Source organism: Rattus norvegicus, chromosome 8 (assembly GCF_036323735.1).
Source record: "Rattus norvegicus strain BN/NHsdMcwi chromosome 8, GRCr8, whole genome shotgun sequence".
NCBI lineage: Eukaryota > Metazoa > Chordata > Mammalia > Rodentia > Muridae > Rattus > Rattus norvegicus.
Window position 1 is genome coordinate 11,912,252 of NC_086026.1, and position 27,121 is coordinate 11,939,372.

The 27,121-nt window shown below is 39.0% G+C and overlaps 1 protein-coding gene across 2 annotated transcripts in view; it reads left to right on the forward strand.

The window, feature by feature from the left end:
• The window catches only part of Pdgfd (platelet derived growth factor D), a 233,943-nt gene that overhangs the window by 138,917 nt on the left and 67,905 nt on the right, over window positions 1–27,121 (forward strand). For both annotated transcript variants that reach the window (XM_039082130.2, NM_023962.3), the window contains exon 3: window positions 3,986–4,166. In XM_039082130.2, coding sequence (XP_038938058.1) covers window positions 3,986–4,166 — 181 coding nt within the window. The remainder of the gene's footprint in view (window positions 1–3,985; window positions 4,167–27,121) is intronic.

Genomic DNA, 27,121 nt, shown 5'->3' on the forward strand with positions numbered 1-27,121 from the left:
GGAGGTGCATCCGATTTGGTTATCCTTTGTTGCATATTTATTATACTGACAGTTTTTATTATGCTGCTGTTTTTTTCCCAGAAAATAACAGCATTGACTATTATTTTCTAGGTCCACAGAGGGTAATGTATGCCAGAAAGCAGAGACAAATACACACGTGGAGATCTAGTTAATATTTACAATGAGAATAAACTAAAGCTGATCTTGTGTCTTTTCAACCTTGAAAGAGAGAACTTTTTTTTTTTTTGCTGACAAAAGAGGGAGGAAAAAGAAAAAAACAAAGAAAATAGAATACTATTAAAAGAATATTAAAGGAAATAAGGTTGATGGTAGTGTAATCTGTTTCTATCTAGGATATGTCTGGCTCTATATTAGCTTCCTTTACAGATGCTGTGCTAAAATAGCCTGACAATGACAACTCATGGGAGAAGACGGGTTCATTTTGGCTTACAATTCAAAGGTGCAGTCTATCATGTCACGGGAGTTAAAGCAGCCAATCACATTGCAAAACCAGTCAAGAAGTGGGGATTGATGCATGCTGGTACTCAGCTAACTTTCTTGTTATTTTGTAATCCACAACCTAGGACCAGGGTGGTGCCTCCACAATGAACTGACTACTCATCTTAACTAACCTGCTAGAGATAATTTCCCAATGCTTGCCTAGAGACCTCTATCTGTAGTGATTCTAAACCTCATCAAGTTAACAATTGTGTATCATCATAGACAACAAATATGTGAGGTTGGAATTTTGTTTTTTTTCCACTCCAAGCAATTCTTTTATACCTGCCGAGTGTCCTATAGATCAATGTAATTCTGGCATAGTCACTTGAGCTTTGCATCCAACTCCATAAGAAAAAGTTCCCATGAGTCTCCCTTTGTTCAATGTCAGATCCATGTCTTAGGCCTCCCATCTTCTGCTCTACAAACTGGAAACAGAGAGGAAAACAGAGCTCCTCCTAAGCTTTGCAGAATTGCTATCACAGCTCACAAAAATCACAGAAGCCCTTGACTTAATCATTAAGCAGTTTAGTGTAAAGGACATAGCTCAAGAAATTTGCCATGTAAGAGATACATGAAGTACAGTGCATGGAAAGAGCACAGTCTCTAAATAACCTTGATGTGTTCACCAACTTAGAAGTTAAGGAAATTGTGGAGAGTTCATTATGGGACTGCTGGGCATGGATGGTGAGGAAATGCAGTCTTCAGGATCTCTCTTCTCCCAGGTACCCCTGGAACTGAAATTCTGAACTTCTAATCATTCTTTGCGCTTTCTAGTGTGCTGCCTCCATTCTGAAGTGCTCTGAGTATCATTGAAAGTTCATCATTGTTATGAACTGTGCTGAATAATAAATAAATCTCTTCTGTCACTTGAAAACTCCAGAGATTTTAGCATAGAGCCAAAGACCAGGACCAGATATCTGTTTCTTATTAAAAAAAAAGGAAGCCACTGATGAACTAGGATTTTGGTCCTAGACAGTAGTCAAACATATATTAGGCTGAGCCATTTCTGGACCTTTCATCAATTCAGGTGGTCTTTTTGAATTTTCCAGGATGAAGTAGAATAAGAAGATGATAGAGATAAATCAGATCCCAAACCCGTGGTCCTCCCTAGACAGGGATACACACTCCATAGGGACTCAATGTAAAATTACACTGAAATTTTTAAAAATAAATGTGACCTAGTATTATTTTAAAAATCTTTCAAATATATCCATGTTAGTGCACTGAATATGATTTACATATATTATATATAAAATAAAATGCTATTGAATTCTTACCATCTGCCCCAAACCTCACTGCTGTGTACATTGCAATACCTTATTGCTTGAACAATGAATCTCTCTCAGTGTTTCTTGCCTTCCAACCATATATACATTAGATAATTAATTTACACAGCAGTCGGGAAAGATCTAGCTGGTAAAATTTTATAAACTTATTTTGCCTAGAGAGAAACTGAGGCACATGACATAAGGGCCTCATGATCACTGTCAGGGATATTTAGTCCACATATTATCATTTCTACTTGTCCTTTACATTACCCTTCCCAGTGCAGTGAAAACCCTTCAGTAAGCAAAGGCAACAACTTCCCATGAGTTTCTCTGAACACTCGGACCTCATGTTCCTTACGCCACTTCCTTCTAGCAATCCTAATGGAAAAAATAAACACATGTGAGACTTATGTGCCTCTGATCACTGGCATTATGACACTTGCTTGGGACTTTAACACCTGAAGTCATTTAGGGAAAGGTGAGATAAGGAGTAAGATTCTTGACCAACTGAAGGACAGGTTATTTAATGGATCTTATAGAAAGACCCAAGATCTGAGAAGTCCCAGAATAGAATAAATGCTCTGTAGAGAATGTAAGTTATGTCACTGAAGGCACATTAACTTGGGATGGGTGAAGGAACAACAAGGATCAACTGGATACACAGAATAATTATGGGTCTGTGCTGTTGTTTATAGGCCTGAAGTACTGTGCTTCTGTGACCACTCATAAGAGTAATCCTGTGCTAATGTAGAATTCATTCACTCCCTGTTGTAACCAACCAGCAGTTACTGATTAACACACATAGTCCCTTCTGTTATATGCCTTTCTTTTTGTGAAACACAAAAATTGTTTTAATAAATGAATGTAGTTTTCAAACAAAGTATATGAAAGTAAAAACATTTGATATTACAAGTTAACAACCAATGGGAAATCAAGTATATAATTTTTTTAAATCATAAGGAGTTGTGTGGAATTAGCAATAAAATTACTTGTACACTTTCTTTACAACAAAATAGAACCTGGTAAACTATAGGGATACATTTTTTTACAAGACAAGTAATTATGAAATAACGTTACATGTGAGATTAGAATAAAAAATATATGGATAAATACAGAATATGTTCTTCATTTTATGGCAATAGTTTTTCTTCCTTCTAAATTATATATTTAACTTAAAGAATTACAGGAAAACACAACCAAACAGTTGTGAAGGAATTAAACAAAACCATCCAGGATTTAAAAATGGAAATAGAAACAATAAAGAAATAACAAAGGGAGACAACCCTGGAGATAGAAAATCTAGGAAAGAGATCAGCAGTCACACATGCAAACATCACCAACAGAATACAAGAGATAGAAGAGAGAATCTCAGGGGCAGAAGATACTATAGAACACATCGATGCAACAGTCCAAGAAAATGTGAAATGCAAAAAGCTCATAAGCCAAAACATCCAGGAAATCATGAGAAGGTCAAACCTGAGGATAATAGGTATAGAAGAGAGTGAAGACTCCCAACTTAAAGGGCCAATAAATATCTTGAACAAAATTGTAGAAGATGCCCACGAACATATAAGAAGCCTACAGAACTCCAAATAGATTGGACCAGAAAAAAATCCCTCTCAGCATATAATAGTCAAAACAACAAATACACAAAACAAAGAAAGCATATTAAAAGCAGTAAGGGAAAAGTGCAAGTACCATATAAAGGCAGAGCTATCAGAATTACACCAGACTTCTTATGTGGTCATTCTAAAAGACAGTTTTTAAAGAAAAGAGATTCCTTGGCCTATGAAGGTGTCAATCATGTACTTCTCGAAGAAACCTTGGTGAGCAAATTGATTCAAAATGAAAAGTGGTTTATAAGCTCCTACAGTGACTACTGGGACATGCAACTCAACCTACCTTTAAAATATGTTAGCAGATGACAGCTATTTTTTTCTCAGAAAAAGTTCTAAACACCATGTTCTGAAGCTTCTTTTTAATTATATAGGACATTATGGTTGTCATAATGGAAGAAGTTGGTATTCTCTCAGGATAGATTGTTGAATTTCAAATTTGACAAACATTGCCTAAACTAGTTTTTAGGTCATACACATTTCTACAGGTTCTTAGCTTCAGTTAGTTGGAAAGTCATAAGATATCATGTGTAGGTCTCAATTTCTAAACAGCTAAAGTCAGCTTTACTAAAAAAATGAATGAAGTCTCATACTTTCTAGGTATGACTTTGTGGAAGTTGAAGATGTCTCAGAAAGCAGCACTGTTGTCAGAGGAAGATGGTGTGGCCATAAGGAGATCCCTCCAAGGATAACTTCAAGAACAAACCAGATTAAAATCACATTTCAGTCTGATGACTATTTTGTGGCAAAACCTGGATTCAAGATTTATTATTCATTTGTGGTGAGTAGGTAACCCGTTCTCTGATCCAAACACACTGACTTTATAGAGCATAAGGATAATTTTCTTTGATTAAATACAGTACTGTAAGAGTAATGTAGTTCCTTATTGCACGTATTATTCCTTCGCTCTGGACAGAATCTTTAAAAAATGCCTGGGTTTATAAGTAAAACCATTTGGATATAGTGTGTCAAACTTGAGGGCATGAGCTTTGAGGAAAAATTAGAACATAGAAATGGGAGTCTATAGTGTAATAATTTCAACCAAAGCAAGGTGAGTATATATATACTCAAATGGTGTGTGTGTGTGTGTGTGTGTGTGTGTGTGTGTATTAAACATGTTTTAAGATTTAAAACAGAAAACCAAATATTTCTCGCTTTGATTTGAAAAGTTATTCACAAATTTTATCATAGAATTAAAATCCTGCTGATTTAACTTAAAAAATGCTGAAGAGTTGAGAAGGGGCCAGGTTGCTGACCTAGAGTCTGAGGATTAGTAAGCATCTTAATGCCCATCAAGTCCTACTTTGGGCTCAATAATCTGAATCCTGTTTTATACACTCATGATTATTCATAACTGGCATTCTACCTAAACCTCTTAACAGCCATTTTCAACATCAAATGGTTCTGAGTGTTTGTAAATATCCAACCTCATAGTGGGCTGGAATCTAAATTATAGTTAATCCTAGCTGCTGGGCCACATATGTTCATATATCATCATTTTTCATCCATTCATCTGGCATAATGGATAAATGTCAACTAGAACATAGTATGTAAATGGTATATATTTGCTGTATCTTTTTGTCTTTTCTGTTCAAATTGAATTCAGAAAAGAAAAATGGCTTACTGCTTTTATCATCTAATTTTTTTTGCATTGTTCTGAGCTATTAAACACTCTAAGAATTCTATGTCAGAACAGTCAATAAAAAACTAGCATAAATGGACACTTGTTCAAGTTTCCCTAGTTTCTTCTTCAACTCCTCCTGGATAACCCCCAAGGCAATGTCTCTCTCACTTGCTCTTCCTTCCTTCATCTACACCCTTCCTCTTCCCACTACACTCACTGAGTGCATTACTGTGGCACGTAATCTTTATTGCTGCACATATGTTCATGGGTATGGGGCATTTTCTAACCTCCTGGGCTACACCACTGAGAAGAACTGTCTCTCCCATCAACTGTCAGCAGCACCTCAGCTAGGCGATGCACCTTATGGTCTTCTTCACTTTCTAAGCTTTCCACATGGTCATGACTCTTCATTTCTCATCCATTCATCTAAATAAAGGATGAATGTCAAGTAGAACCTTGTCCCTAATGGCATCTATGGAAGAGATGGCTTTTCTCCCCCAGCAGCCTGCAAAACACCTTTGGCACCATGAAAGCAAACAAGCAGTGGGGGAAGCTTCCAGGTCAGTGCCAGTTTGATCACTTATGTTTATAACCAATGTGTGTGATGTCTTCAGCAACAAGACCTTACTACCTAGTTCTACTGGGTAATCAAGAACATAGTCTGTATTATCCAAATAGACCTCACATGGGGTTTAGAGATGACCCCCAATCCAAAAACTTGACACAGTACATCTCACACCTGTAAATGGGCTTTTTGTTTCTTTGATTGAAACCAGAGTTACCTGTTTTGGGATATACTGACTGGTCAACAGGTCTCCACGATTCTCATCTCTGTCTCTCCCCAGAACTGTAATTACAGGTACTAACCTGCACAGTTGACTTGTACGTGAATGCTGGAGATCTGAACCCAGGTCCTCATATTGGCACAACAAGCAGTTTATGTACAAAGCCATTTCCCCAGACCTTAAGATATCTTATTTCTCATATCACTGTTGCTAAGGTAAAACATTTGGGTAGTACAAATATGACCTTGACAAATAATGAGTGCAATAGTATGAGAGGTTAGGGTTTATAATGCAGACTCTGTTCTTTGTCTATCCAATGTTAATGAGGATACAAGCTGTGGGAGTTGCTGGAAGCATCACAGGATGAACCATGAAGAAGGAAAATGTTTACCCAACTTAGTAAGTGCTGGTTAAATCTCCTAGAAAATATAACACCAGGAGATTTATTTTTAGCATATGTTATACAGTACAATTTGGAAAAAGAAAAGTTTCTTGGTGTAATACAATCCCAGTACATGAAGACATAAGTACATCAAAACTCAATTCAAAGTACATGTGACCACGAAGACGGATTCTATTGCATAAGCACCTAGGATCTGATATGGTCTCTGACTGAGATAGTGTAGTTGTCAACAGGCTATAAATTACACCTGACAGCTCCCCTACGGATAGCTTCTACTGACTGAGAAACAAAGTCAAATATAAAGGTCTCAGAAGAGAGATCATGGGCATGTGCATGAGGTATGGCTCTAGCAAAGGTCACCAGGTCATTACCAACATTTACTCCCAGCCTTCTAGTTGAAAAGCAGGTATTCATTTCCTTCTCTGAGGAGACAACCCTGTGTGATTAATGTCCTTAGTTTCCTTGATGATCTATGGGTGCAAAGACCTTTATGCTACCAATAGACAGTCTTCATGGTCTGATGACAACTGTTGCACATTGGCCCATTAATTTATCTCCATCTCTACAGATAACTGTACCATAAAGGAATGGCATAGGACTGTATTTTTCCTATTGATCTCTCAGTTGATTCACTGAGGTGTGTATGCCTTTCGGAATAATCTTCTTCCACTAAATATGGACAGCTAGGACCAAAGAGTTTAGAGACTGTCACAGGCAAAATGAGTTCAATGTCTAGGAATCCAAAAACTCTAGACAGGTGGCTTTTTAACAGAATTCTTCTGTCTGACTTTTTTCACTAAGTATAGAAAGTCTCATGAGTCTTGAACATGGTGTTTAGAAAAACATTTTATTTCTATGTGTACTTTCCTTGGAGAGATGTTATAAAGCACAGTTTGAAGCAGTAAGTGGGCCTAGATACAAGTTAATAGGAAGATGGTAGGCTTAAAGTGATCAGCTGCCAGTAAGTATACTTAAATAGTGATTATTAGGATGTTATTTCTGAGGCTGAATGAAGCTCTTTTGTATCATCTTATTTAAAGAACAGTAGGCATTCTAGAAACTCGAGCCTTAAAAATTGCTTTTAGGAGGTAGCACACCCCTAGGAAATGGCAAGTAGCTGTGAGGAAAAGCAGTGGTGACCTTCACAGCTCCATCTTTCTGATTTGTGCCTCCTATCTGGTGTCTCTGTCTTTCTAACTCAGTGACTGTCCACCAGGGCACACTTTCACAAACACATCTTCAGAGGATGCATGCAGTAGGTTGTCAGGGATCTGAAGACTCAATGTACTAGAATTCCATCTACATGTCCTGTTTTCATAGATTTTAAGTGTCCAATTTATATTTAATCAAATTTTATTATATCAGATTATAGAGAAATAATGGGTGACACTGAAGTAGTGTGGTTTGAGTTGGAAATGAATCTTCCACATAAGTTATTTAATGTATTTAGCATTCAGTCTTCTGCCTTTTCCCCTAGCACCTGTCAAATTTCCCCTTCAGAGCAGACAAATAAACAGCTATATAATGAGGGCTGCTTCATATCAGAAGCAGTTTTTGCTTGATGCTGATAGTGTGAGAATGAACAAGGTTTTGCTCTATGTATATGCACCTGATTATGTAACACTGGGTTTGTTACAAGATTTTAGAAGAATGCAACTGCTTCTCTCAATACCCACATAGTCAGTGCTCAATGCCGATAGTTATACTACGTTCCCCATTAGTAATTACGTGTGTGTGTGTGTGTGTGTGTGTGTGTGTGTGTGTGTGTGCGTGTGTGTGAGTGTGTGTGTGTGTATCAGTCTCCTCCAGGCAAAAGACAATTAACATTTTGAAGAAAAGAGTAGCACAAACATTTTTCCCATATGTAATCTATACAGTGCCATGTACCAGAGGGTTTGTAGAAATAACTCTTCTCTGAGAAAGTGACTCATACTAGAACTGCATGACTCCACATCCTTGCATTGTCTTTTTCCTCATTCCACTGCACTGAGGAGAATAGATGTCTTCAGGAGGCGTAATTAAGCAGAATGTACAATGCTATCAAGCACGCACCAGATGCAACTCTCTAAATAAATGAAGCCTGCCCACCTACCATCCAATCTGTGGTGAAGTGATCAAAATGGGGTGAATGGTTAGGAAAACCATTCTAATGTCCAGTATATCATTGTACAGGGTGTTCGTGGACAGACACCTCTACAGACAGGATGATGTATGACTATGAATTTCAACTCTGCTATTTATTGCACCTCCTTACCTCCACAATGAAAATGATTTTTATGACATGTTTTGATGATTGAATAGTTTTCATAAGCCATTCTGCATGGAATATACTAATCACTCAGATACATATTATTATAGTTACCACCAATGGTATTACTACCATATCAGGTGGCATGGGAGGGAAACTGTCTTTGCCAGTGTATGTAGTTACAAATTTGTATAGGTGGCATGGGAAACTGTCTTTGACAGTGTATGTAGCTATGAACGTGTGTTGCATTGTGCAGTGTATGTGTATGAAGATATGGAGTGTGTATACACATGTAAATGTATGTGTGCGTACTGTGTGCTCTGAACATATTTCACTTTCTTTATCCAAGGATGAAATATTTTATTGTATGTTATAATAAACATAAGAACTCTAAATCTTACAGTATAGTGTTTACAATGTGTTTAATAGTAAGAAATTATTTTAATTACATATGAGTGTTCATTGGAAAGTGACTCAAACATTTTTGTCATGTTAATAAGGCTTACTGTATTTCATATGTTGAAATGTGTTAAAGCCCACCATTAACACTTCTGAAAACGTTTTTAAAAAGCAATTTTATCAGAGCAATCCCTTAAATCTTACCCCTATTGTGAACGAACCTCAAGTGGACCCATTAGGAATCTCATAAGATTAAAGCTCAAATGAATCAAAGATTTCCATACAAATAACTGCTGAATATAGAGGGGAAAAGAATGAGTTGGAAGAAGAGGAAAACATAGATTAGGAAGAGCGACATCCTGGGTTACACAAGATAAGCCCTCTATTGTACTGCCATAGGTGCTAATATTGTTCATCAATAATGTCAAAATTGTACAGCAAAAGTAAAATTATCAACAGCAAAAAGATAGACACCTAATTCTAATGGAAAGATGAATTATTTTAATGTAATATTTTATTAATTCTTGGAGAACTCCCCACAATGTATTTTAATCATGTCTGATCATTCCACTGAGTTGAATTATTTTAAAAAATAAAAGACCATTGTTCTCTTCTCTTTAGAATTTGTGGAAATTGCATCATGATTTGCAGAGCCAGATAACATTTTTGCAGTACTCCAAACCTCTTCTCGTGCTTGGCCATTTGCACAGAGTTGCTAAGCATGAGAAGTGACATCCACAGCAGAGACTATTCATTCCCGTTTCTCTCCCCAAACACATTTTCCTAGAAGTTTGGAGCTTTAGAAACTGTAGTATTGCTTCTTGGCACTGGGAGGGGACAGGTAAGCACAGCTTAGTTGAAGGACCAATAAAAACAGATAAAAGAGCAATATACTGAGCACTAGAGAAGGTCTCAGAATAAAAAACCAGGAGGCAAAAAGTGATTTGAAGCAAAATGCTAACTGAGATCTGAAGCATTATAAGGCACCGATTTGAGGTTGTAGGAGCACAGCAGACACAACCATACAGCTGGAGCAGAGGGAAGCAGTGTTATCCCTTAGGTTGTGGCAATTTTTTTAGTGCCTTGGTACCCCTGCTGCTGAAGGAAGAGAGGTGGCAGAACCACAGTTACTGCCTTCGTGTCAGGTAAAAGGGAAGAAGAGTGGGCTTGGGGTACTGACCTATAACCCACTTTACTAAGGAAGTTACCAATGCCTCCTTGGGCTACAGAGTGAGCTCAAAACCAGCTTGGGGAACTTAGCAAAACCCATTCTCAACAAAAGCAAGAAAGCAAGGAGAGAGAGAGAGAGAGAGAGAGAGAGAGAGAGAGAGGAGCTGTAAGTCAACAATAGAGCACTTGCCTACCATGTTCAAGATCCCAGGTTCAATCCCTAATACTGAAAAAAAAGTGAGAGAACAAAAAAGGAACTTTCTTATCCTTATCCATGGCCCATCCTATTTTAGATACATCTTAAGGTTGTTTGTTTGTTTGTTTGTTTATATGGAATAAAATAGCTGAACCAGAAGGTCATGTAAGACCAGACACTTTAAAAAGTATGTTCATGATATTGAATAACATTGACAGAAAGAAAACCAGGTATGTGGCCATGGGCAGACATAGTAGGGAAAGAAGCTATCCCCAAAGTCCCCAAGCCAACTGTGCTGGTCCCCAAAGCTAGCCCCTTCTACAAGTTCATGACACATGCCATCTTACGAACAGCCTCAGTACCCAAGCACTTAATAAAGTGAAAGAAAATAGTCTTCTTTAGTGTTTCTCAAATGTCACTAACTCTAGAGATTGCTCTGAATGAGGAGCTTTCTCCCTGGGAGCATAAAGTGAATCAATTATTTTAATCAGATTGTTTTTCTATTATATAAATGTATAACAGAGCTGTAAGAGAGTTCATGACCGAGAAAGAGAAAAAATCTTCTGTAATCCTGTGGTGAAAAATAATTGAGCAAAGATATGGCTAGGTAAATAAAAGGAAGGGGTGAAGGGTCAAAGTTGGACTCCTCTGGTGGGTATAGCAAAAGGTGAGGAAGGAAAGAAGTGCTGAGTGTCTGCGAAGAGCCAAGTCAGTAGGAGAAAAAAATCTGTTAGCCTTGCTTGGGTTACTTAGTTGTACACTGGTTTCAATGTGCTGCAAAGATTATGTCTACTGTGCTCCTATTATACCATAAACTAGGGTTAATTCTATTGTCTAAAGTAGCCCAGTTAGCAGACTTGCTTTTATAGGAAACCACCATTTTGAAAATACAATCCTGGCAACAAGGATAACAGCAACAGCAATAATAATAGTAAGAGTAATAATAATAATAATAATAATAATAATAATAATAATGCTATTGATACATAAGAATTATAATATAAATAATAGTTAATGAAGCTTTGGATCCTTCAAGAATTTGATATAGAGGATTCTATAAGGTGTCTAATGTATACCTAATACCTGCATATCATAAATCATATGCTGTTTGACAAGGAATTATTCATGAAAACTGATTTATCATTCTCCACCTAGAATGGAGAGCTTTGGCAGCTTGGAGAACTAGCATTACCTCATATCTGAGGTCTTAAGGAGTCCCAAGGACAGTGCCACCAAGCCCTGCTCTTTTTACCTTTGTATGTCAGGCAGCTTCTGGGAGTGCTTTCTTGCATGTTGACGAGGCTTTTCTGACACAAGAGTGTTTGAAATCTTATTTACTACCATAAGTAATTTTCATTACAAACCCCATTTGCTGATCACATGAGCAGATGACTCTCTTGTGTGTTGAGTAAGCATACTTCCAGCTTTGAGGGAGATGCTGTTTAATGTTCTTTCTCATGTTTAATTATACTATCATGCAACCAATAAACTTGTACCATGAAAAGCCAAAAAGCTTTCGTGTGTTTATAGATGAGTGCCTTTTGTGTTTTACATATTACTTTCTTCCTATAAGTGTGATTTTTTGGTGTAGTCATATCTTGGGAGGAAAACAAAGATGATAAGAGCTACTCAACTATGCTAGCAAATGGCTTGCACTTTTAGGATAGGCTTAAGATAGATATACCACTTTAGTTTTTAAAAGTGAGGAAATGGCCAGAGAAATGATTTAAGGAGAAAAAGCACTTACTGCCAAGACTGAGGACCTGAATTCAATTACTTGTGCCCACATGACTGAAGGCACAAAATCCCCTTCCAACCTACACATATACACTGTGGCATATGTGTAAACACACACACACACACACACACACACACACACACGAATACACAAGCACACACACCCTCAATAAATGTATAAAAGAAAAATTGAAGGTGATGAAGCCAGGCATGATAAAGTATGATGGATGTAATCTCGGCACTGGAGAGGAGTAAGCAGAAATTGCATTAATTTAATTCCAGCTCAGACTACATAGTGATTTCCAGGCTAATCTCAAACAAGGGTAATGAAGCAAACTTTCTCCTAATGTTGCACACTTCACAAAAGTTTCTTTAGACTTATTTGAATAAGAAGAAATTCAAAGTTCTGTGGGAGGGAACTGCACATTTTTGTCAATGTGAAGGCTATGATATAATCCTTCCAGAGTCTTTGTAGTTTGAGAGGATGGGGACTCTTAACCTTAAAGAGGGGATGGCTTGGTCCATCACAGTAAAGGACATCCCTTAAAGACTGTGTTGACTAAAGAAAGGAAAAATTGCAAGAAAACTCAAGGTATTTGAGAGTGATGTGGATACCCAGCCTTGAAAATTGAGAATCTATTGCACTTACCATTTCTTCTCAGCTGAGTAGAAGTAATACAAGAAGCCAAAAGCATACAAAGACATTCTGATCACAAGGCAGCATGGCTCAGAACTTGCTAGCAAAGATAGAACTGAGAACTTCTTTGGGACAAAGTTCCAAAGTGGGTGGTTTTAAGTGATTCCCAGTCAGACACAAAGATCTTAGGAAAACATTGAGGTCAATAATATCCATGGGTCCACTCATTCCACCATCTGCCAGAAGAACAGGAGCTTGGTTATCGATGGTCATAAACAGGCAGAAAAGCAGGCAGGGAAGGAAGTCATTGAGCCCTGTGGTGCTGAGCACATGAACTCTGGAAGTAGAAAAAAGTCAAGGGACAGTCAGTGCTGGAATCAGACCTACCCAAGGAAAGATAATGGAACAGAGGGTGTGGATAGGGGAAAGGAAATTGTAGTGAAGGAATGATAGATTTAAACAATGAGATCAAAATTTTTGTCACTATCCCTGTGTCTATAGTCTGAGCATGGTTAGACAATGGACAACACTGTCCCCTTTCAGTGATTTATGTATAGTTTTTAAGCAGTCATCTTTGGGGACTGAATTCTACTCACTCTGTTTCTATGGAACCTAATTCTCTGGTGGCATTTTTCTTATGAACCACAACCCCTCTCCTCCTTAAATATAAGCAAAAGGCAGTTGAGGAATGCAGATATTAAAAAAGAATCCTTATCATTAATGTTTACCACTTGGGAAAACTAAAACAAGCTTCTATGCCATGTAGTCCCCTCAGTGTGAAGATTCTGTGAGCATCTTATTCTTCAGGTCTCCTTTTCTCTTTCCCTGATGCCCTCTTTTAATGCTGTTATGCTGGGGATTTTTTCTCTTAAATTGCTTTTAAAAAATCGCTCCTCTAAACAAGGATACCTAATTGAACATTCTTTTTATTTTTCTCGGTGAAGACCACTGCTTGAATGAGACATTTTAAGTATTTTTGAGAAAAAATATTTTAATGGTCATTTAATCAAATGGAATTATAAATGCACAACAGACACACACACACACACACACAGAGAGAGAGAGAGAGAGAGAGAGAGAGAGAGAGAGAGAGAGAGTTTGCGGTGATGGTTTGCAGTGAATGCCTGAAGACCTGAGTTTGGATCCCTAGAACTCACATAAAGCCAAATGTGGTGGGACAAATTCCAGTGAGATGGAAACTCTGGAAGCTCTTAGGTCATCTAGCCTGACCCGTACAGTGGCAGATGACAGAAACCCTTACCTAGACAACATGAGGACAAGGGCTGACAGTTCAGGTTGCCACACATGCCTCCTGGCATGTTTACTCCTGTACTTCTCTCACTCACATATGTGAATGTGGCCTCCCAAATACAATATATTGCACATATGTGTATGTACTTTTGTTGGCACATTTATTTCTATCTTTTTTAACCAATAAAAGTTCACGAGAATGTCTTACTATCTCTCCTTCCAAGGTGGGAACTGGCTAGACAAGACATTGTTAGACAAAGGCTCATGATGTTTAATTAGCTAAACTAATCAAAGTCTAACTATTATCTAAGATGCATCTGGGATTTTGGTGGGGTTAGTGATAAAAAGCAATTGCCAATAATATAGAAAAAAGAAAAACATGTGTAAAGCATAGCCTTCATTTACATGTTTTGCATGTAATTTTTAAAAGACAATGCATGCTAACACTGGCTACTGTCCAACTGCGGAGGTCTCCCTACCCCTGTGGTTGTCCCCATGTGGTGGTCTGCCCAAAATCTCACAGTTAGCTTGCCTCAGAACCAGTCGTCTGCCTTTTATGCCTAGCTGTCACAAATCTCTATAACTCAGTAAAATCAAGACTCTAGAGGTTGTAATTCAACAGTCAGATTTATATCATTAAATTCTCAACACAAAGAACTCAAAACTCAATTGATATAAACACAAGTTGTACTCCTAGATGGGGAAAACTGCCTATATAATTCTATTGCTCTTCTATGACATTCTTAGCTACCTGTCACTCTTTCAAGCCCCATGGATCAGGTTCATTTTCCTCTCTGACAAGTTCCATCTTCTCTCTTCTTTCCCATCCTCCTTTTTCTCTCTGTCCCCAAACCTCTAAGCCTTCCTTCCTTTTCCACTGCCCTCACTTGCATATAGACAGCAATCCACATACGTGAATCTAAAAATCTCTAAATCTACAATCCAGAAGCTATGTCAAGGGCTTCAGGCTGCTTTGCCTTGGGCCCTGTAGGCTCCTGAAGAAGCTGGAGGTGAGAGTTGAATTGGGGATAAGGTTGGAGTGGAGAAGGGAGGGCAGACATCAAAGGGGCCAGATGTTAGAGGAAGTGTAAGATAATGATGCCGCACACAATAGAATCTGAATCAGTTTCAGCAACCATTCAACCTCAAGGAGCTTTCAGCAGCACCCTGATCTCTCAAGAGTCTGTACAATTAGAGTTCTAGCAGACTGGACTCAGTGCTGTGTCCTGCCAAACTGGCCTTCTTCATGACTAGCACTGAGAGCCTTGAAATGTTTGGGAGTTTTGAATAAATAAGATCCTGGCATCCCAGAAATCTCTTTGCAGAGAGGCTTTTATGAAATCTCAAGTTATTTGCAGAATTTTAATAGACTCCATGAGCACTTATTTGAGTGAATGAGTGTGTAGTCTGTGTGTGCGTGTGTGTGTGTGTGTGTGTGTATGTGTGTGTGTGCATGTGTATGCATGTATAGAGGGGTGTGTTAATTGGCTTTTATAGAAAGAAATCATACAATACTTTTTGATTATGTTCTTTCCTTTCTCCCTGGGTGAGTAGGTCTCAGAATTGAGTGTTATCCATAAGGCGAGGATCTGGCATTTCAATAACCCAAACCACTGTTTCTTTATCTGTAAGCCAGGAAAGATACTCTTAAATCATAAAATGTACAGACTGTCTATAAACCATATTGGTGTAGCCACAATCTTTATACCAACAATGAAGCTATTTTTATACCTTAGGAGGGTGAGTGTCAAATTACATAGATGTTCTAACAAACTTCCATAAGAGAGAAGATTGTAAACAGCAGAAACCTGATCCTAACTGTTCTGGAAGCTAGAAGCTTGAAATCTGGGTATGAACATGTTTCTGACCATAGCTCTGATGATCTTCTGGGATGAATGCTGTACACTTGTTCTCACATGCTGGGAACATGAGAAGGCAAGACAACCCTCGGGGATGATTTTCTGAAGGTCACAACTGTACTTGGGGAGTGCTACAACGTCATGACTTAATGATGTCATGCAATGATGTTACACCTTTGATTTGAACACACCTTACTGAAGATTAGGATTCTGTATATGAATTTTGAGAATGTACCAAGGCCTCTCAAGGAACCTTAGAACCAAGCAAACACTAGAGAGACTTCTGAGTAAGATTTATTAAAAAATAGTTATATGGTGTGAATCCAGTTCCCAATTGTGAACACACATCTTTTAGACCGTGAAGAAAGACCCAGAGGCCCAAAGCTCTGATTCTTTTCAACTCTGTCATATCTATTTTCCTCCTTGAGTCACCTTTGAACTGGTAATGATAACTGAAATACAGCTTTAATAAAAAATCCTAATATTAATGATAAATTTAGATTTGAAAGGGGTCTTAATGTCATGGTTGTGGAAACATGTTCATTCCTAATATAAATCCGTAAAATACTGAACAAACAGCTCTTAAGATACTCCTTTGGCTAAAACGTAAGCCAGGCCCCTGAAGGAAATAGATAAAAACCACAGTGCTCTTATGATCTGCTGGCATTTTCTTTCTCTTCTGAAAGGATAAAACCAGGTATTATTGTCAGAAAAAAGCTAAATGTCCCTAGTACTTTAGTCTCTTCAATAAATATCTCTATATCAAGTATCTATAAAAATGTGAATAATTAATACACAATTATTTCATTCAGCCACCAGACATAACTTAGTCAGAGAAGCTCCTTTTTTCATTGTAGAAAATTTAAACTAAGAATACAAAATTCTAATTAAGAAATTATTGCTTAACAGTTCAAAATTAGAAAGGTAGGGCTCTAATTTCAATTTTCAACCAAGTACATGCTGATGATTTAATGTTGTAATTAGCATAAACAACTGTTTTGATTCAGTTATCTTCAGAGACTTTTCATATGCGTGTCTGTCATAAGATATGTGGTAACAAATACTGTGTAATCCTAGCACTTGGGAGATGGAGACAGTAGAATTAAAAATTCAAGACCATCCTGAGCTACTTTAGACCCTGTTTGAGGAAGAAAGGAAGGAACTTCGGAAAGAACTCATAATTAAGGCCACTGGCTGCTCCTCAGAAGAGAGTAGCTCAGTGGGCAGCCCCCATATTAGGCAGTTCTCAGTGGCCTGAACTAGCTCCAGGGATCCAAGCCTTCTTCTAGCCACCACCAACATCTGCACACATGTAGGATGCATGTGCACGCACACACACACACACACACACACACACACACACACACACAATTGCACACATATACACAAACAAGTAAAAATGAATTTAAGTAAAAACAAAAAGGGGAATATCTGTTGTATTTTAATGAATGCATCTATGTAGGCATATATTAATAATACATCACTATGAATATAAGACGGGGGTGTTAAATTTTCAGTTTCAGACAGTGACAGGACAGATTTTATTGTTGTGGAATTTCTTCTTTGAATCAGCACAGATCACCCAGCTATATTCTCCTTAACAGAAAACTCAGTATTTCTCTCATCAGAAATCAAAATGCAAGGGGAAGCTCTTGGTCCTGCCAAGACTGAACCCCCAGTGAACGGGATTGTTGGGGGGAGGGTGGTAATGGGGGGAGGATGGGGAGGGGAACACCCATATACAAGGGGAGGGGGAGGGGTTAGGGGGATGTTGGCCCGGAAACCGGGAAGGGGAATAACAATCGAAATGTAAATAAGAAATACTCAAGTGAATAAAGATGGGGGGAAAAAAGAAATCAAAATGACTAGCTGATTTTAACAGTGGAATGTAAACTAATTGTTGAATAACTCATTGGCTTATTCTACAAGCCTTGTTCTAAAGTCATGATGAACATAGGCATGGGGATGCAGAAACGTCCTGGAGCCCAGCTTACACTATGAGAGATGGGAGATATCAAAGAAACCTCTGCTAACTGCAAATGGAGGGTTTGGGACAAGGGAAGACCGAGAAAAGTGTGTCCTAGTGAAAATAAACCTGCCAGTAAGAGAGAAAAGGAAAAACTCAGATTCATCCCATCCCAGCAGAAATAAGAAAGTGTCTGGACTGCTCACAGGTAAATCTTTACCTGTCCTAACAATCTACATATAAAAGAGGAGATGGAGACCCAGGTCAGCTCAGACTATATCTACAGAGGACTTAGTGAGGCCTCAAGAACCATCACAATTCCAGGGAAGGATTCATAGAAAAGCATTCCTATTAAAACCATATAAGAATGTTTTATAACATGGACACCCAGAACACCAGTCTTTTTCAGAATGTCTTGAAAGACAAAGCACACAAACTTTATTTTCAAAAGGGACCTTGAGAATGGTTTTTTTTCTTTTTCTTTCTTTTAGTTTTTAAAAATAGTTCTTTAATATCCACACTTTTCTTAATGTGGATAGTATGATTTTCTTTTATTGGATATTTTATGTATTTACATTTCAAATGGTATCCCCTTCCCCAGTTCTCCCCATCTCATCCTCTTCCCCCTGCTTCTATGAGGATGCTCCCCATCCCACCCACCCACCCACCCACTGCCACCTAAACACCCTTCCATTCCCCTACACTGGGGAAATGAGCCTACCAAGGACTTCTCCTCCTATTAATACCAGAAAATGCCATACTTTGCTACATATGCGGCTGGAGCCCTCGGTCCCCCCATGTGTATTCTTGGTTTGTGGTTTAGTCCCTGGTTGGTTGATATTGTTGTTCTTCCTATGGCGTTGCAAACCCTTTCAGCTCCTTCAGTCCTTTCTCCAATTCCTCCATTGGGGTCCCCGTGCTCAGTCTGGTGGTTGTCTGCAAGTTTCTTGATAAGAATTCTTTCTATAGAAAGCAGAACACTGGAATTAACCCCTGGGTTCTCATAGTACCATCTCCAAAATACAATATACCGCTCTTAATTGCATACCACTGAGTTCACAGTTCCCATTTCGTGGGACCTACATTCTGTCCCATGACTAAGGAACCTCAAAGGCAATGGCATCATTGTGCCTGTGATAGAAATAGCAGGTCCTCAATGTACATTGCCACTTGAATTCATGTGTTGGTTCAGAAAACTTAAGTTGAAAATCACTGAACATTTCTCAAAGTACTATGTACCAATCACAAAGTAGGATCACGTGAGATGAGATGTGGCATGTGCTCTGTGACATTCAAATGCCCCGAATAGTATTGAATGAATTCATAATACTAATCATCGCTCATGTTTAATTATATTAAAATTGTCAGGAGTCTGGCACATTTCTCTCATGAGACTTTTAACGTCTACATGAACCTATTTAAATCTCCTGAAGAGAAAAATGCCATGTTCCCTTAATTTCAAAGTATCTTCAAGTCAAACTATTGTAATCTGCATGTTCCATTGCCTGTGTAGGGCTGTGAGAGCAAGTTCCCAGGACATCTACTGCAAGAACATTCATGCTTAGTTCATGCAAAAGAAAAGAGGGGGAGGAAAGTAGATGGAGGAGGAAAAAGACAGAAAAAGGGAAAGAGAAAGAGAGGGAGAAGGAAAAGGAATAAAAGAATAAGAGATGGGGAGAGAAGGGAGGAATAGAAGGACAAAAAAGGAGTGTACACAGGGAAGAAAATGAAGGAAGGAGGAAGAAAGGAGGGAGGGAGGGAGAGAGGGAGAAAAGTGAGGGATGGATGCATGGAAGGAAGGAAGTATGCAGGAAGGGGGGAGAAAAAGACAATAGAAGAAAGAAACAGACTGAGCCCTTTCCTTTATACATCCTCACAAGTGTCCCACTTCAGTCCGCCGCCATTCCTGAGACAACTGACTGCTATATTCATAACACCACTGTTTCTGCTGGTTAGACTTCACCACTGGACACAAGCTAGAGGCATCTGAGAATTACAGCCTCAATTGAGACTGCACCTCCATCAGACTACTACCAATCTATGCAGCATTTTATTTGAGGGAAGGACTGGTCCATTGTGGTCAGGTGGTTCTGTGTTTCATAGGGAAGCCATCTGAAAAAACCAGCAAGTCACCTTCTTCCATAGCCTCTGCTTCAGGTCCTGACTTCATACTCCTGCCCTCCTTAAGTTACTACCTCAGAAACTTCTCACAAGATTTAAATTAGTAGTATCTGTCCCATATGTGCACATGAATAAGTGTGGAGGTTAGAGGACAAGCTTGGGCATTGATTTTCACTTTCCACCTTGTTTGAGACCAAGGTCTCTTTTTTGCTCACTATTGCCTAAACCAAGCTACCTAGCCTAAGAGCAGCAGTTCTCAACCTATGGCTCTTGACCCCCAAAGATCATTGAAAAATATATTTATATTATGGTTCATAACAGTAACAAAATTATAGTTATGGAGGAGCATGAAAAATAATTTTACAGTTGAGGTCATCACAACATGAGGAACAGTAGTAAAGGTTCACAGCATTAGGAAAGTTGAGAGGCTAGAGACCCTCTTGCTTCACTACCTACCTCTCCATAGAAACACTGATGTTATACATTCATTCTCTGACATCTGGCTTTCATCTGGGGCTGGAGATTCAAACTAGATTCTTATGCTTGTATGGTAAGCACTTTACACACTGAGCTACAACCTCTGGCCTTAAATCAGTCTCCCAAATGAAATGAAATGTTTCTACTTATACAATGATAATACCTCAGACTCCTGGGGTTCTTATACATTGTTTAAAAATTATAATATATTCCCACTTATTTTATTTCATTAAATGTATCTATGTACCTTTATCATCTTCAGGATAACTTTATAATTAGGTGGCTATTTTCAATGTACAACCTTAGATACTTTTGATGTAGAATTATTACTATTAATCATCTCATAAATTGTCATAGAAGAGAAAGTTCAGTTAATAAATGCCCAGAAGCAACAGAATTATTTTCAATAAAATACAAAGAAATTATGTGTTCATGAATGGTTAAAGGGAAGACTTTTTAAAATAGAATTTATAGTAGCAAATAAAAGATAAAAGTTTCTCTCATTTCTCCCTCATCTGCATTCAAGGCTTCTAGCTAAAGGTTGTGTATATTCATTTCAAGATAAACAGGAAGATGGATTAAATACCAGTTGCTTATTTTACCTCTTCCCCAAGGCAGTTATCATAGGAGGGCTCAGGATACTAACTAGAAATATGACTTTTTTTATTTTAGGAAAACAAACAATTTATAAACTAAGAACCTTTTTGTAAAAAATAAAAAAGGAGTAGAGATGATAAACATAAAATCAAAACTATGATGTGGATATAGTAGAAGGTGGATATTTAGTTAAAGCACATATGACTCCTAGAGGCAAGAAAGAGGCCTCTAGTGGGCCATTCCTTATGCTCTTCCTGATAGCAGCTGTGTGGGTTTCTTTCCACAGGTATATCTGTGAACACTTTATCCACTCTTGTGTGAAATAACTTACTGGATGGCTTTCCAGTACTTTCATTGTGAGGCTATTCCACAGTTTAATGAATATCATTATTGGGGAAATTGTAGATATAGAACCTGCATTTTCTCATATCCAATTTCATACCCTGACTTCTAGTTAGGCCCCCAGAGAGCATCATGAACAATTTCTTCCCTTCATGAGGATGCATTTTTGAAATTTTGGAGATTCGTATTGTACTACACAAGTCACATTCTTTAAAAATGAGGTATGTACCTGTGCATCGAGGACTTTATTCTTTAATCAGTTAACAGTATATTGGGCTTTCGTCCTTCTTCTCTCTCTTTCCCCTTTTTGTCTATGTTGCCCTTTTCTCTCCCCTGTGAAAACAACAACAACAAAAACCAATATATTGGGCTTTATGCTCTTGCCTCATAAGTCATGTTCTTGGTCTGCTAATCAATCAGTAGATCTCTTAATGAGATTGACAGGTACCCGGTAACAGGAATGTACTCGTGAAATCTCCCTCCTGTCTTGTCAGTGCAGCACATAGTCCAGCAGTGGACTCCCAGTCCATACTGTAGTCTTGGGCTGTTTCTGTCATTAAACTTCTGAGACATTCCATCACTTTCCTCAAACCTTTCCATTGGAGCTTTCTCTTTTCAGCTAAAGTCCTTTGCAGTAGATTTAAAGATTGCCAACAAGACCAAACAAGTTTGCATTAGACCTCATATATTCTCTACTGCAGATATCTCTTATAATGTAGTAGTCATTTTACATTTATCATTGCTATTTAAAAGCACCATTTCATTAATATCTGTATCCTATCCATATCCAGTGATCTCTATCTACTGTGATCTCAGCATTACTATATGGTGAAAATAACCAATTCAGTGTGGATATTACACAGTGTTGGACTAACTGAAGGGTCTCTGGCAGGCAAACACCTTGCCCCTTTTGAACTCAACAGACATCTGTCTTCTCTGTGCTTTTCATTCTGATGAGTTATATTACCTATGTAAGAGAACCTTTTACCCAGATTCCTGGTCGTTTATCTGTAAGCCTAATTATTATCTGTCTTCTAGAATGATCTTGAGTCATCATGACACCCAAGTGTGTTTTCTGTCCTCAGAATTTGTGACCATATCAGCACCCTAATGGGTTTCCTTTTTAATTTGACTGTGTATTGGTCCTAGAAATTGAATTTGTTTTTATCTTTATTTAAATGTAGGTTTTGAATCAGTCTTAGAAGATGTTGACTCTGTTAGCAGTCTTGAACCTACAGAATCATTACCTTAAATTTCAATATTTTCACAGACATACCTCACATTACACAATACACTTCATTATAGCTGAAAGAAAAGTACTTTAACATAGATGCTACAAAAATCACAGTACAATAATGTGCATGCCTGTGCTAATAACCAGAACAGCACTTCTTTTACTTTTCCCATGTATAGTTAGTTTTTAATATCATAGGTGGGAAACATGTTTATAGGAAGGTTAAAAAAAAGTCCCTGAAGGGGTTGGGGATTTAGCTCAGTGGTAGGGCACTTGCCTAGCAAGCGCAAGGCCCTGGGTTCAGTACCCAGCTCTGAAGAAAAGAAGAGAAAAGAAAAGAAAAGGAAAGGAAAGGAAAGAAAAGAAAAGAAAAGAAAATGAAAGAAAAGAAAAAAAATTCCCTGAAGGAGTAGCTTTGACATATCAAAGAGCAAAACTGTACAGGCAAACATTCTTTTCATACAGGCTTAAATTAATTGAATAAGTCACCTTCTATGAGACACTCTTAGCATTACTATTAGGATGATACCATTATACTTCACCAAGAAGAAACCACTTTCAAGATAAAACTAAGTAAGGGTTAACTGTAGTTTAGTGGATAAGACCATAGCTCTGGGGGACTTTATTGGTTCTGATGCTTCACTTGTATAAAGGTATAACAACTAGAAATAAGATTAATTTTAGAGCCAGCCTTCAACCACCAGGTACTATTCTTTTCAAGTACTAAATGAATTCCCAGTTGATAAGTGCTGGGTTTCTATGGAGAACCTCATAACAGTAATAGAGAATCTGATAATATCAGTGCCACAATTGTGCCCTCAGAGTACATCCATTCTCTCAGTCCATACTGAGATCCTATTGCAGAATTTTATTGGTTGCTATTGAGGCTGGATCGAGTTGATAATGAAGAAAAGTCTCTGTAAGCTAAACTCAAAGATGTGAGCAACTACATCTGACCTGGCCATGGTTGTTTAGTTCTTTGAAACTTTCATTATATATTTTGATCATACCCACTCTTCCTGCTCCAACTCTTTCCATATCCTCCAGCTCCTTCCTTTCCCACACAACACTGTGTCCCTTTTCTTTCTTAATTTTCCCATTAAGGCTAATTTCTATTGTTAAAGTACTCTTGGATAATTAGCCTTCCACTTGAGCATGGTCAAACTGTACAAGTAAAACTGAGCCTTCCTTTCTCAGCCACTCGGAATTACCAATAACTCCTAAGAAAGGGCTAGAACTTTGTACTCAACCCTCCATGCTAAGATTTCATCTGGCTAGACTTGCACAGGTCATGTGCATGCTATCACAACTACAATGACTTCATGTGTCAGCAGCCTGTTATATGCAGAAGACACTCTTTTCCTGTAGCCATCCACTACCTGTGACTCTTTTATTATTTTCATCATGTCTTTTGAAATGATTCCCAAGTCTTTAGAGAAGGAATATGTTCCATGAGAATTTGGGAATATGTTCCATTATAGCTGAATGGTCTACTTTCTCTTGTTTTCTGTATCTGGATGAGTTGTGCATCTCTGTGATCATTATCTACTTCAAATAGATGATTCTCTGATGAGATATGACTAATTTATGCATTTGATGATTATTTATTTGGAGTTAAATTAATGCTTTATCTACCTAGCAGAATAATAATGCTTAGTTCTCTACTGCGTTCTCTGATCTGTCTGGCTATATGATTTTAGCCCAATAATTATGCCAAATACCAGTTTCATCTTATACAGTAGGCCTTATATCTAATCAGAAAATGGTTGATGGTTCCTACAAACTTCATGGAACTTCTTCATCCTGTTAATATTGTAGTTCACAAAGTTTATACTAGGATAAGATTAATGATTAATTTTATCCTTTTGTATCGGGCATCATTTTCACTATGAAAGCAAACAAGTAAGGGTGAAGTTTCCAGATCAGTACCCCCTTAATTTCTCCATGTCCTATAAATTAAGGATGTCTTGTCCTGAGCAATAGCATCTTATCTGTCAAGTTCTGGATGGCAACGAAGAGATTGGAGATAGCTTTTAATGTTGTAGAATCTATGAGAACGTGCTGGAAAAACTCCAAAAGAAGCAACTCATATCTGTAACTTAGATCTTAGTTCCTAGCCCTTGCTCTCCAATAGGTCTAACTATGCTTCTAAAAAAGATATAATATAGACTTCCTTAAATGGAAAAGAGGAGAAATTTCCAAGAAAAAGCAGTAACTTTTATTAAAAACAAGTTTTAGAGCTGATAACGTGAAATTGTCATGAAAGCCCGGCATATATATGATTAGTCAGAGATGATGTTAAAGAAGACAGGACCCAGCTCAGAAAGGTTAATGCATTTATCAAGAGACAGAAAACTTTGAGGACCCTCTGGGACATGCTGAATGTGAAGATTTCATTCATAGCTTGCCTCTGGGTTGGGATTTTGTTTCTAGAGACCAATTTAGCAAGCAGGCTGGTGGAGCAAGGATTACAATTGGTCAAGAACAGATAAAGACTCTTTAGAAAAGACTTGATAGCTGCGGAACCCGGCCCGCAGCAGCTCTCTTCTCCCAGACCCCATGGGAAAGAGACCTCACCGCCTGGTCAGGTGGGCACTCCTGAGGCTGCAGAGCAGAAGAGACCACCAACACTGCCCACCCCTGCCCACATCCCTGGCCCAAGAGGAAACTGTATAAGGCCTCTGGGCTCCTGTGGGGGAGGGCCCAGGAGCGGCAGGACCCCTGCCTGAGACACCGCCAGAACCTGAAGGAAACAGACCGGATAAACAGTTCTCTGCACCCAAATCCCGTGGGAGTGAGAGCTAAACCTTCAGAGAGGCAGACAAGCCTGGGAAACCAGAAGAGACTGCTCTCTGCACACACATCTTGGACGCCAGAGGAAAACACCAAAGGCCATCTGGAACCCTGGTGCACTGAAGCCCCCGGAAGGGGCAGCACAGGTCTTCCTGGTTGCTGCCACCGCAGAGAGCCCGTGGGGAGCACCACGCGAGCAAACTTGAGCCTCGGGACCACAGGTAAGACCAACTTGTCTGCTGCAAGAAAGCTGCCTGGTGAAATCGGGACACACACAGGCAGAATTCCTCTAGGACCGGGCACGTCCTGTGTTTACCGGAAGTCCCACACCCGCGGATCCCGGCCCGCAGCAGCTCTCTGCTCCCAGACCCCATGGGAAAGAGACCTCACCACCTGGTCAGTTGGGCACTCCTGAGGCTGCAGAGCGGAAGAGACCACCAACACTGCCCACCTCTGCCCACATCCCTGGTCCAAGAGGAAACTGTCTAAGGCCTCTGGGCTCCCGTGGGGGAGGGCCCAGGAGCGGCAGGACCCCTGCCTGAGACACGGCCAGAACCTGAAGGAAACAGACCGGATAAACAGTTCTCTGCACCCAAATCCCGTGGGAGTGAGAGCTAAACCTTCAGAGAGGCAGACAAGCCTGGGAAACCAGAAGAGACTGCTCTCTGCACACACATCTCGGACGCCAGAGGAAAACACCAAAGGCCATCTGGAACCCTGGTGCACTGAAGCCCCCGGAAGGGGCAGCACAGGTCTTCCTGGTTGCTGCCGCTGCAGAGAGCCCGTGGGCAGCACCCCACAAGCGAACTTGAGCCTCGGGACCACAGGTAAGACCAACTTTTCTGCTGCAAGAAAGCTGCCTGGTGAACTCAAGACACAGACCCACAGGAACAGCTGAAGACCTGTAGAGAGGAAAAACTACACGCCCGAAAGCAGAACACTCTGTCCCCATAACTGACTGAAAGAGAAGAAAACAGGTCTACAGCACTCCTGACACACAGGCTTATAGGACAGTCTAGCCCCGGTCAGAAATAGCAGAACAAAGTAACACTAGAGATAATCTGATGGCGAGAGGCAAGAGCAGGAACCCAAGCAACAGAAACCAATACTACATGGCATCATCGGAGCCCAATTCTCCCACCAAAACAAACATGGAATATCCAAACACATCAGAAAAGCAAGATCTAGTTTCAAAATCATATTTGATCATGATGCTGGAGGACTTCAAGAAAGAAGTGAAGAACTCCCTTAGGGAAACACAGGAAAACATTAATAAACAAGTAGAAGCCTACAGAGAGGAATCGCAAAAATCCCTGAAAGAATCGCAAAAATCCCTGAAACAAACAGAGAAAAGGAGAAAGCAATGGAAAGAAGATGAACAGCTGAAAACCTGTTGATAGGAAAAACTACACGCCCGAAAGCAAAACACTCTGTCCCTATAACATGCTGAAAGAAAACAGGAAAACAGGACTACAGCAGTCCTGACACATAGGCTTATAGGACAGTCTAGCCACTGTCAGAAATAGCAGAACAAAGTAACACTAGAGATAATCTGATGGTGAGAGGCAAGCGCAGGAACACAAGCAAGACAAACCAAGACTACATGGCACCATCGGAGCCCAATTCTCCCATCAAAACAAACATGGAATATCCAAACACACCAGAAAAGCAAGATCTAGTTTCAAAATCATATTTGATCATGATGCAGGAGGACTTCAAGAAAGATGTGAAGAACTCCCTTAGAGAAACATAGGAAAACATTAATAAACAAATAGAAGCCTACAGAGAGGAATCGCAAAAATCCCTGAAAGAATTCCAGGAAAACACAATCAAACAGTTGAAGGAATTAAAAATGGAAATAGAAGCAATCAAGAAAGAACACATGGAAACAACCCTG